The 12915-nt window shown below is 39.7% G+C and overlaps 1 protein-coding gene across 1 annotated transcript in view; it reads left to right on the top strand.

The window, feature by feature from the left end:
* Positions 1-11125, top strand: part of LOC143114376 (sodium-coupled neutral amino acid transporter 5-like) — a 29301-nt gene extending 18176 nt beyond the window's left edge. Inside the window, exons 6-17 of the mRNA XM_076275946.1 lie at positions 2564-2637; positions 2870-2962; positions 3153-3231; positions 3405-3487; positions 4091-4149; positions 4542-5009; positions 5906-5985; positions 6951-7051; positions 7202-7317; positions 7755-7899; positions 8274-8377; positions 9033-11125. Of these exons, the coding sequence (XP_076132061.1) occupies positions 2564-2637; positions 2870-2962; positions 3153-3231; positions 3405-3487; positions 4091-4149; positions 4542-5009; positions 5906-5985; positions 6951-7051; positions 7202-7317; positions 7755-7899; positions 8274-8377; positions 9033-9137 (1507 nt within the window). The 3' untranslated portion in view covers positions 9138-11125. The remainder of the gene's footprint in view (positions 1-2563; positions 2638-2869; positions 2963-3152; positions 3232-3404; positions 3488-4090; positions 4150-4541; positions 5010-5905; positions 5986-6950; positions 7052-7201; positions 7318-7754; positions 7900-8273; positions 8378-9032) is intronic.
* The last annotated feature ends 1790 nt before the right edge of the window (positions 11126-12915 follow it).

A 12915-nucleotide genomic window follows, 5' to 3' on the forward strand; every position in this document is an offset into this window, starting at 1 on the left:
AGAGAGAGAGAGAGAGAGAGAGAGAGAGAGAGAGAGAGAGAGAGAGAGAGAGAGAGATAGAGAGACGGAGAGGCTGTTGGGCTAGATGTTGTGCTGGATGGGAAAGGCAGCGTAGAAAAGGTAGAACACAAGAGTCAGAGAGACTTTTGATGTCGGTTGACACTTTACTTGATGTCATTATCCATAATGTATTTATCAAGCCTCATAAGAGCTCTATAAATGTTCATACAGTCACAACATTAACCCAGTTGCTCGTAAGTGTTATGATATCATTATGTTACCCCTTACAGCTATCACAATGCATTGTAAATCTTTATGTCATTGCTATTATCAAGCTTTATTGTTCATTATGTGACTTCAAGCTGTAACGTGATAGGCATTCATTACTGTGCGTATAGATAGTCAGACATAAGGAGGAGCCATGGATACTTCATGACTGGAATGTGTTAATAATGCACTATGGATACTGACTTAAACCACTTTTCTTCAGTCAGTTTGTCATCTCTATATCACTATAGCTTAAGGTGCTGATTTTGAGCCCAGTGGCGTGTGTTGTACAAACATTACTGTTCTGCTGAAGGCTAAAATAAAGTGTATCTAGTGTTGTGGCATTTCTAAAATACCTATATGGTTATTGCGTTATCAAAGCAATGCTGGCTTAATGCAGTGGAGTGGACAGTGGAGTTTTACACCACTCTTATGCTTATTTTATGTGTAATAAACAAGGGACATTTTAGTATTGAGCTGAGAGGTGACCCTGTGCCCTGACCAGAGTGTCCTGGTCATGAAACAGCAGTCTGCCCCAGACACAGGAGTCGTAGTCACCCGGTGACTCATGCAGGCACATGCTTTCGGCCGCGGCTACGTCGGCGACAGGGATAAGCTGCTCTTCCCAATAGGGCGAAGGAACGCGTCTGTTTGGTTTGGACTTGTACTGGTATTTACAGCATAAATACACTCGATTCAAAGAATCTCGATTCTAAGAATCTCACTACGGCGAAGCCAGTCTAGATGTAAACAGCATCGTGTAAACGCTGTGGAATACCGTAGGTGAAGTTACCACAAAAGGCTGATTGTTTGTGTCACTGTTGTCAAGGAGTCGTTTTAATTTGCTTCTTCCGTGGGTGTGTGTGTTGAAAGGTGTAAATAAGACTTTGTTTTGGCCCCCACCCTCTGTCACACATAGTACAAGTGCTGTCCTAAATCTGATCTGAGGGGATATAAATAGTCTGTTGTGATCAGATCAAAGACAGGCCTGCCAGGACCAGCAAGTGTGAGTGTGTGAGCATGTGTGTGTGTGTGTGAGAGAGAGAGTGTGTATTTGTGTGTGTGTGTGTGTGTGTGTGTGTGTGTGTGTGTGTGTGTGTGTGTGTGTGTGTGTGTGTGAGAGAGTGTGAGTGTGTATTTGTGTGTGAGTGTGTGTGCATGTGTATGTGTGTGTGTGTGTGTGTGTGTGTGTGTGTGTGTGTGTGTGTGTGTGTGTGTGTGTGTGTGTGTGTGAGAGAGAAAGAGAAAGAGAGAGTTAGGGAGGAGGGATAGGAGGCAGACTCTGGGTCAACAATCTGTGAAAGCTCTGAGGTGAGGAGTACTTAATAACCCAAACACAGAGTTGGTGTGTGTGTGTGTGTGTGAGAACTGGCTATGAGTGATTTGAACGACAGCGTTGTTAATGAGATTAAGGAATAAGACGGGGGCCATAGTCATTATCACTGTCAGGGGGGGAAAGAGGAACTCTTTGTGCCCTTCCACGGCTGTCATTCAATTTATTAGCGATATTTTAAATGATGACAATTGCTAGAATTGATTAGCCTAATCCAGCAGATTAATGTAGATGTAATGTGTTTTATGAATTGGGATTAGACAAGTATAGATTGAAGGTTGTTGCATTCCTGGGTAATTTAAAATAGAAAATAAGTACATTTTAACTATTCCAAATGGCATTCTTTCCAAATGTTTTTTTTTCTCTTTGATATACAATCGGGAAGCTATAAAATACACAAATGCATGGTCAGGTGGCCTAAAAGTACCTCAGGTTGTAAAGTGTGTAAACCCAATCTGAATGAAGTAAATTCTGCCCAGGGGCATTTAATATACTGTGTATGTTATCTCTGTCTGAGATTTTGTCGAGCCCTCTATATTGATTGATTGATTGATTTATTGATCGATTGATTCTCAGAGTAAGATTTGAGAGATTTGACCGTGTGGTGCAGGGTCAGATCCAGCAGCACTGGCAATGTTATAAGGTGAATAAACAGTATCCATGTCCCCAGCCTTCTGACTCTTGTAACTGGGCTTACCTACTGTATCTGCACACACGCTAATTCAATTTTGGTGGCCTGCGTTGCGTCCTCTGCAACAGCATTGTGGTTCTGCTCCATCATAACCAACAGAGAGTATTCAAAATGGTTGCCTAGTCTACTGATGGCCGATGCACAAAAAACCTTTTGGGAAACATCTACCTGATTACAGTGAATATTGTTTGTCACATATGACAGTGTGATTTTGTTACTAAGTTTTATGTGTTTTTATATAATCATTTGTTGTTGTTTGTTTGCTTTTCTAGAATCCTGTTGACGTGTATTGCTGTTTTATCCGCTTACTCAATTCATCTTCTTCTGAGAAGTGCTGGCGTAGTTGGTAAGAGTTGCCCCATTTAGATATCACATACATTTCATAGTATATTAATGAATTGATTATATTTAATTATAATTAAAATATTGTATATTAATATTATTCATATAGCATTGAATTGGGTGAAGCAACATTTTTGTCATATCTTTATGACAGCAGGGGTTCCCAGTATAGTAACAAATTGCTCTTGAAAGAACATCTATGAAATAAATTACATTGTTTTCTCTTGTCTTGTCAGGAATACGGGCTTATGAACAGTTGGGGAACCGAGCCTTTGGAACCCCGGGAAAAGTGGTGGCAGCTTTAATCATAACTATGCATAACATTGGAGGTGAGAAAGTTGTTTTTTAGGATCATTGTAGGGTTGACGTGCTATGGGTAAAATATGTGAAAAAATCTCTGTGCAATTACATTAAAGCTTTCCCCCTAACTTTCCAACTTTTCATATACTTGATATGTGATAAGAAGTGTCTTCTGATCACTGATGTCAAAACTCCTGTTGTTTTGTTCTTACTCAACAGCCATGTCCAGCTACTTATTTATTGTAAAGTCGGAGCTACCTCTGGTTATTCAAGCATTTGTAGGAAAAGAAAACACAGGGTAAGTGTAAAGAGAAAAATCACCTCATGAAATCCCTTCAGGGTCTCACTTCATTCATCTTTTTCGTTGCTTGTTTGATTGCTGATGAACTTTGCATCACTCATAAACGTCATTTCACCTTTGCCATGTGTGATTGAAGTGTGATGCAACTTCCTGTTTTCCCCCACTGGCAGCGAGTGGTACATGAATGGCAACTACCTCATCATCATTGTCAGCATTGTGGTCATTCTCCCCCTCGCTCTCATGAGGCAGATTGGTATGTCCATACACCCCCCCACCCACCCCCCACCCCCCCCCCCCACCACCACCATCACCATCAGGCACCGTACTTTGCACATGTTTTAGGCAATGCTGAAAATTGAGGATTCTTTCAAAATGACTCAAATGAATCATTTCTGCTTATGAATCACCAACAAAGTGGACAAAAATAAATCAAAATATTGTATATAAACACACAGAACAGAAGGAAATAAAAAAAATACTTCTTGAAATTAATTTAAATTCAGTTAATTAATTATTTAAAATCTACAGGATATAAAAATAATGTGTAAAGACAAATGCCTAAAACTTGTGCATATTAGTGTACATCTGTCTATTCCTTTATGAAGCTATGCTTCCCTCACATACTTGAGGTCCTGGGGCTTTACTTGGGACACCATACAACCACACCGACGTTATTAGCTAGCAAATGAACTAAAACTGTATTAGACCTCTCAACAGTCCTCATTCTGATTATGTGCTGCTGCGATAACTGTTGCAATGAACTTCAAATTGGTCTTGCACATCAAATAGAATGTGGGGGCATTATCAAAATACCAAAATAGCCCCACCTTATGCTGTGTTTTTGTGGTTATTACAGGTTACCTTGGATACACCAGTGGCTTTTCTTTGTCCTGCATGATGTTTTTCCTCATTTCTGTGAGTGTTTTATAGCCAGCTAATAATATATTCAAATATAGTAATATTTTTTTCATAAAAAACGATTTAACCCGGCCAACCCTGCTGTCATGTGAAACAATCAAGAGATCCATTTCAGACTCATCTTTTAAAAAGTCAAATTTGTTCAGATATTACAGAACCCATGAAAACAATGTATTATAATAACAAATGCTGATACTATTAAAGTTGCATAAAAGCAGGTCCGAGGTTATGATTGGATTCAGGGGTTGGACCGGCATTAGTTACACTGTTATACACTAATAATTAGCATGTGGCTCCCCACACGGTGGTTTATGGTTACAAGGGCAATGTTATGGAGAGTGTTACTGCAAAACCTATTACATTTTTGCAAACATGTCTTCTTTTACTAGGTGATCTACAAGAAGTTTGCCTCTGAATGTCCATTGGACAGTCACAGTCACAACATCACAGTCACAGAAGCTTCCATGGGCATGGAGTTTACAACACACTCAGTGCTCCCCACAGCAGTCCCCACAGCAGGGCTTATGTTGACAACAGGAGGCCCCACAGAATTTACGACAGTCACTGACAGTTTGACAACCTTACTGCCTACTGATGTGCAGAACTTGATGGAAAATGCCACAGAGAGCCTGTACGAGTTGATTAATGCAACATTTACAACAATGAGTTCAACTGATGGACACATGGAAACAACCTCTGACCTCACCACCCCTATCATCGCAACCACATTGGGCGATCTTCAGTCCCTGGCAACAAGTGTAGCGGATGGTGAACTTCCTATGCGTCTGATCTCCGACCATGAGCATAGTGTGGCTGACGAAACCTGTCTGGCTAAAATGCTCACCATCAATCTTCAGGTGAGCAGAGGGCCTTCTGACCCATACTGTGAGACTGTGTCCGTCTCTGTCTATATCTGAGAGAGGCTGTTTTTTTTTGTTCTTGTTTTGATCTAGACACTTATACTTATGCTTACTCATTTGGCTGGGGCTTTTATCCAAAGTGACTTATTATGGTATGTCAATTATTACAAGGGCCAGTCTCCCCAGAGCAACTCAGGGTTAGGGGCCTTGCTCAAGGGCGTAACGGTGGCAGCCGGAATTGAACGCACAACTGGCTATACTCCATGCTAGCCCAGCCCCTTAGCCACTACGCTACGCTACCACCATCCCATTAAGATTGATGTGGTCAGATGCTCTCTTCATTATGGAAGGAATTCTGGGGGAAGTTCCAGGGGGAATAGAATGCCCAGAACAATGGAATGATTTAAATAAAAGGGTATCTGATATCTTGGGCACCACTACGTACAGAACAAGGGAGTTGTCTCACAATCTTTTCATAAGTTTAGGCAAAGTCCTTTTAGGCAAGTCCCTCCACTCGGCGGCCATATGGCAACGCTTTTTGGGCACTCGTCGGGCATCCATCTCGGCAGAAATGCGCGTGCGCAAGGCTTCACGACACCAATCTACTGCAATCTTGCTCCAGCGGCGAGATCACAAAACATGATTGGCAAAATGTCTTCACAACACACCACATTATTGGCTCAATGTATTCACAACACAGCAGATGATTGGCTCAATGTATTCACACGACTGTCATATTGGCGTTACAAACTAACCCCATGCATTTCTATGGAGGATGTTTTGAGTGCTGTGTCTCCTCATTAGAAAGTCTCTGGTTTAGGGGCCTCACTGCTTTTTCATAAGTTGGTTCAAAGAGTGTCCACTGATTTTAAGACCTATGTTTTGTCTTGCAGACAGCCTATGCCATCCCTATCCTGGCTTTTGCTTTTGTGTGCCATCCGGAGGTCCTCCCCATCTACACAGAGCTGCGCGAGTAAGTCCTTGGGCGCTAGTTGGAATGTGCAAAGTCTTGTCTAACCAAATCTAATTTAATAACTAGACAAAACCAGTTTCAGACCATGATCCAGTCCTAGTTTCAGACTCAGCAGTTGTCTCTCTGTCTTGGTTTTAATACCAGTAAGTTGGTGAGGAATCAAAGGCTATACGAAGGTATACAAAACAAGAAGTGAAATCCGCCATTCAAATGTCATTTCTATTTTGATTATTATAGATTGTACATTCTGATCATCTAAGCTTATCTGTTGTTGCATATTTGCTGTAATATTTTGATAGGAATGCATAGGGAATTTTTGTGTATGACACTAAGTTGTAAGCCTAGTGTTTCTTTGGTTACACTTTACTTGACAGTATGGACATAAGAGTGACATGACACTCTCATTAATGTGTCATAAACAAGTCATAAATGTTTATGACATAAGGCTTCTTTTATTAAGTGACATTCGGTTTTTGTCATAACAAGTTAGGGTTCGGATTAGGGTTAGGTTTAGGGTTAGGGTTAGAGTTAGGGTTAGGATTACAGTGTCATATGTTCATGACAGTGTCATGTCACTCTTATGTCCATACTGTCAAGTAAAGTGTTACCGTTTCTTTTTTAGTGCATACCAGTGTGAGCTAATGTGCAATGTTGAATGTTAGTGTGTGATGATATAAACTAACCTGGACTTTGCATAGTAATGTAGTATCTAAGTTAATCTGTTCTAAAGTGCTTATTTAAGTTAGTGCGCATCCTAATGTAATATCATTCGTAACACTGAATAATAGTCTTTGGTAATGTAGGGTAAAAATTAGTTCGCATCCCAATGTAATGTCATTTGTAACACTGAATATTAGTCTTTGGTAATAAAGAGTAAAGTTAGTGCGCATCCCAATGTAATGTAATTTGTAACATTGAATATTAGTCTTTGGTAATGTCAGTTAAATGTGTTTTCCTCCCTGCAGGCCAACCAAGAATCGCATGCAGGGTGTTGCTAACATTTCAATAGCAGCCATGTTCCTCATGTACCTGCTTACTGCTCTCTTTGGTTACCTCACCTTTTACGGTAGGAACCTCCTTTGTGATGAGGTCTCTCAAATAATTACTTTTTTTTCTGATAATGGTGTACGTGTACGTCATATGATAAGGAGTATAATTGCTTGTGCCTGTGTGCCTGTGTGTGTGTGTGTGTGTGCGTGTGTGTTTATTTTTACAGACCATGTGGAATCTGAGCTTCTGCACGCCTACAGTAAGACTGACACTCTGATCCTCTGTGTGCGCTTGGCTGTGCTGATGGCAGTGACCCTCACTGTCCCTGTCGTCCTTTTCCCAGTAAGACCCTCTCTTCTAACACTTTACTGTATGTCTTTACTGTGGCAATCGATGGGAATAACATAGTTATTGACCTAAATAAAGGTTGATGTTGTAAGTCATATAGCATTTTACGTGGCTAACTCTTTCTGGTTTTAGCACAGCAGGAGGACTTAAGCATTTTTTTGTTAGCTCCTCGAAAAGAAGCTTAACGAGTGTATTAGCCGTTGCTCCCCCCTTGACTTCTTCAGTTGTCTCTGCACAGTTGGGAGGCCATGTAGGGTGTTGTTCTTTTGCCCTCTTAACATCAGCATTTCAAACTGAATAGCCACATTCAGCACCATTGAAAAGAAAGACAGGAGACAATGAAAGGAGATATGTTGATAATATTCAAGTAGGACTAAAAAGCGTCTCCGTGTGGATGGCCCCTAAAGCAGACTCTCGTCTCTCCCACTCAGATCCGCAGAGCCCTGCAGCAGCTGTTGTTTCCAGATAAGCCTTTCCAGTGGGCCCGACACATCATCATAGCCCTATGTGTGCTAATTGTTGTCAACATCCTGGTCATCTTCGTGCCCAACATCCGAGACATCTTTGGTTTCATTGGTGAGTTCTCTAGCACAACTGGCCCCCAAGACATTGGCTTGTTTAGTAGGCTATTAGTTCATTGTTTTGTTATTTCTTTAGTTAATTAGTTTAGGACATTAGAAAGAATCTCCAATGGTCTACCAATGGATGCATTCTTGTACAAATACTCCATTTCAAGCAAACACTAAATGAATGTACTCATTTGTTCATTTATTTTTGTATACTAATGAATACATTTATTAAGATGTTATGTTCTAACAAACCTAAACTTGCTATAGCTAAATTAAGACTTGTCACAGCTTATTTAAAATGGCATAGCTTAGCGAAAGCTGTACCATAACAGCAAATCAATGTCAATATTCATAAGTTATGTTGTTTTTGCAACTGTTTAGGAGCCACCTCTGCTCCCAGTCTCATCTTTATCCTACCTGGAATATTCTATCTGCGCATCATTCCCGAGGAACAGGAACCAATGAAATCCAAATCAAAGATGGGGGTGAGTGTCAGGCTACATCTACATTATTGCTTTTTCATTTGAAAACAAAAGACTTCTTTTCGTTTTCACCTATCATCCATTTTACCTTTTTGAGCTCCTGAAACAGAACGATTTCATTCTCCGTATTCATTTAAAAACGCAGGCTTTGAGTATTCGTGTGGACAGTGAATATGTAAAGATTTAAAACCAGTGACGTAAAAACCGAATGTAGTGGTGTCTGTAGTGCAGTTAAATCGCACATTTTGTCTACAAGTGTGAAATGTGACATGGAGGAAAGTCCCCATTCCTCTCCATAAGGATCAAACAAAGCTCCTTCAATTTGGTAGCATTTTCTCTCCTTAGCTTTTGGTTGCATTTACATGTGTTTGCTTACAAAATGCTTTTATACTAAAGTTATTCCAAAGGCTAAAAGAGGAAGAGGTGCCCAGGGCCCAAGCACACAGCAAGACAACAACATTTAAAACAGACTAGGTACATAAAGGTTAACTTTGAAGCTTTCTTTGAAGTCTTATGTAGGCTACTGTAATATTCACTGGTATTACATGGCGATTATTACACAAGAAGCCTTGAGACCCTAAAGGAAGTTTATAGGATTTTGATGGCTTTTTTGTTCCATTTTTTTCTACAACCATGTCCTACTTTCTGGTGTTTCCAGGCGGCTGCATTTGCGGCTCTCGGGTTCATCTTCATGGTCATGAGCATATCCTTCATCATCCTCGACTGGGTGTCAGGAGAGAAGCGAAGTGGAGGAGGGCACTAAGCACACAGTCAGCAGCAACACCTGTCAATCAGGAAATACTCCTACATACCACCCCCCACCCCCTCATCTGCCCAATCACTTTCAGGGCTCCTTGATAGAGTCAGACAGGAGGCGGAGCACAACAGCCATGGCCAAGATTGGACCAAGTAACAAAACAGGCTTCACCGATACCGGCAAAAAGCTGTCAAACTAACCTAACTAAATTCTCTGGTGGTAGACGTGTCCTACAATACCAAAAACTGTGAAAGTGTGTGTGTGGCAGGGGGCAGGTATGCTCTCCATGGCAACATGCCATGCGGTATTAAACACTGACTTGCTTTGTAGGATGTGAAGTTCCCAAGTGAAGACAGCAATGCAACAACCAAAAAGCTTTCAAACTCGAATGGCAAGCTTTCACACACTACATAGATTTGTCACAATGGATTGTTTTATGTGTCTATCTACAGTATATAAAGAACTTGTGTGGTGGACATAGAGTGTGACCATGGGAAGCTAAAGGGATCATTTGTCTTACAATTAGCAACCCAGCAAGTTTATTTATTAGTGTAGCAAGAGGTCTCCTTCATTGCCAAAAACAGACAGTAGGCTTCACCACAGAGTGGTTTCTTCTATCCTACCTCCCCTCCTTAAATAGTTCCTTCACATAGGAAAATGTAAGGAGAAGAAGAGAGACTGTCATCAGAAGGAACAAAAAAAAAACAGACTCATCATGACAATTCAAGTGAATGAAAACTGTGCTGGCCAGGTCAAATTAGTAGATCGATTTAAAATGCTGTATTTAAGAGACTTGTCTTGCCATTCAACCTTTTGGGAAGTATTAATATGTTTACCTAATTTGTCAAATTATTCAGGAAGTTACAGAGTTTTGATTTAAATCAGAGTTTTGATTTAAGAGCTGACTGTAATATGTATTCAACCGAAGCTTTCCCATGGGTAAAGAAGTTGTATGATGTATCTATAGGCCATTTTGATAGCCCCTGTCACTCTTTTTGTATCTCAGAAAATGAATATACAGTACTCACAAAAAGTTAAGAATATATCTGGCTTTCAGGTGAAATGTAATGTTTCAGTATAGAAAGTACTGAAATATTGAACTGTTGGACATGCACAAAAGTTTAGAGAAGGTCACATTAACTTCACTTGTAAAGGTTTTGTGGATTTTAGGTTCATCCTGAAATTTCACCCGAAATCCGAATATCCCTAACTTTTTGTGAGTAGTGTATAATATGATGTTGAATAATTTTGAATAATTTCATCCTAATATTGTACATACTGTATATGTCCCAATAATATATTAGACTAGATTGTTTTTATTAAATCAATCCGTTCCAGAAGTAGAGTAAGAGCCTATACTTAACACATGCCATGACTGACAGTGGTCAATCAGTAGAAACTTGGCAGTGGTGACACTGAACTGTGAAAACTTTCACTGTCAGTGTTGCTATATCACACTAAACCACAGGGAGGAGCTATTTGTATCTTATCTATATTTCTGCCAGTATTTCTTTTGTATGACCAGGTGGGGTGAATATTTGTTGAGTTCTTGTGTTAAAGTGTGTTAAATTAACAGCTTAATTTTCAGAAAATACAGTACAGTTGTTGTCATTTATGATTTTAAAATGTATAAATAGCTTAATCTAATCCCATCTAATTTAAATGCAATTTTTCATTTGGAATTTTTGACATTTATTTTTTTAATATGTGAAATGTTTAAAGAACGCTAATGTATAATGATGTATAATTCCTGATATACAATGATTAAATCTGGATTAGGTGGAACTAGTGCAGCAGGACATATTAGTGCAGCTCAGCGGAACCCTTTGTCACAGTCTTTCCTTACCTTACCTGAAAGCTGCCCTGTGAACCTCCATAATGAGAGCTATGTTCACAATCATCTTAAGGGCTTTATCTTCTCCTGAAAATCAGTCTATATGTGTCAATGTGTTTTTTGTCAATTTTTTGTTCAATAAACAGAAAAAAGTTTTGAACATCCTTTTTATTACTTTTTTAAAAAGTTTTACACAGTGTTTTATACTTTTGCAGTTCAATTCCCGCCTGACCAGAGGATAATGTGTTAATCAGATTAATTATGGAATCAGACCAACCATCATATAGCATCTTATTGATTCAATCCCATAGGGAAAAGTTACTAGGGTAAAACTTCCTGGGAGAACTGACTTAGCCAGCTTTACAACTTATTACTCACACACACACACACACACACACACACACACACACACACACACACACACACACAGTGTTCTGTTGAATCTGTTACCAAACAGCTGCAGTAATTGCCGTAATTAGTGTAACAAAGCAAACAGGACAAAGGGACACAGTAAATGACCATGTCACAGAGCATTGCTGAGCGAGCATCACAGAGCCAAACATACACTACTGTGCAAAAATGTACAAACATACACTACCGTTCAAAAGTTTGGAGTCACTTAGAAATGTCCTTGTTTTCATCATTAATGTTGTAAATGACTAGCCTGACGAGCCAGACCCACATTAAAATGTAAGGTCTGGGCACTCACCATTCGCAGTGCTCAGTCCGAGGGGCGGGATAATCGGTTGTCTTTCAAATTCCCTCTGCACGCAATAGGACAGCACTGAGTCCCATGCGTTTTCCCACCAGCGGAGCTAGTTTTCTAGTTCAAACGTTTGCCAACTTAAAACAAGCTTAACTCGTGTCACACTGTTGGCCAACAGCAACATCCATCTTCTTTGTTTTCAAGTAGCAGGGAATTCAAGCCAAACCGTTGCAACTCTGCCATCAATCATTATGTTAAGCCCGCCTAACGACTCTATACACGATTTGATTGGCCTGATAGAAGTTTAATTTTCCGAGCTCACAAGCCAACGGAGAGTTGCTAGACTAGCCCTGGAAGCAAATGTAATTTGCTGCCACTAGGGTGCGTCTAGATTTCTAGGCTAGTAAATGACTGTTGTAGAAAGAAATGGCTGATCTTTACAGTTTTTCTCAGTCGCTTTGCTGCTATTCTCACATCACTATTAACATTTGCACAGCAGTTAGTGCATTTCTCAAAACAATTAGTGCAAACTGCAAAACCTAGTGGATGACCTGCAAAAGCACGTCACTTGCTCAAAATGGATAGTCCATTCCTCAAAAGCACGTATTCATGTCAATGAAACTGTCAGTGTCATCAAAATGAGAAGTCTTGACACCATCGTTTATGAACAAGATAGTCAAATGGCTTTGTCATGTTTTCATTATGACAGTTCTCTCTGTGTTTTCCAATGCAAAAAAAGGGCAGAAAAAAAGGTGACACTACCTGAACATGCTCAAGACAGCACTATACACTACTTGTACAGCCATTTGAAAACTACAGTAAAGTTATACATTGCTGTAGTTAGGGGAGTAAATGAGTACAAGACACTGAATACGTACAATTTTACTTTATGCTCTTTGCAATTCTACAGCATTGTGACAGAATTTGATAACTTGTTCAACAATTTTGTATGTAATGACTCAAGCAATGAAATTAAGACTATTAGTTTTATAGGGAACGACTATTCAGTATCCATAAGTATAGTTCATTTTGACTGACATGACATAAGCAAATGATAATGTTAAAAAACAGCAGAGAATTGTATGAAAGCAACTGATACATGTCCAAAAGCATTTTCAATTTGTTCAGAGGAAGGAGAATTTGCTACTATGATGTGCACAAATGACTAAATGTTGTGAAGGTTGAACTAATAGTTATGAGAATTTTCATTCTGATCTGCAAAAAGCACCAAAGCGACTGAGAAA

This window comes from Alosa pseudoharengus, unplaced genomic scaffold (genome assembly GCF_046254945.1).
Source record: "Alosa pseudoharengus isolate Yale_2024_CS ecotype anadromous, Long Island Sound unplaced genomic scaffold, YU_APseudo_1.1 YU_APseudo_1.1_scf_9, whole genome shotgun sequence".
Taxonomy (NCBI): Eukaryota; Metazoa; Chordata; class Actinopteri; order Clupeiformes; family Clupeidae; genus Alosa; species Alosa pseudoharengus.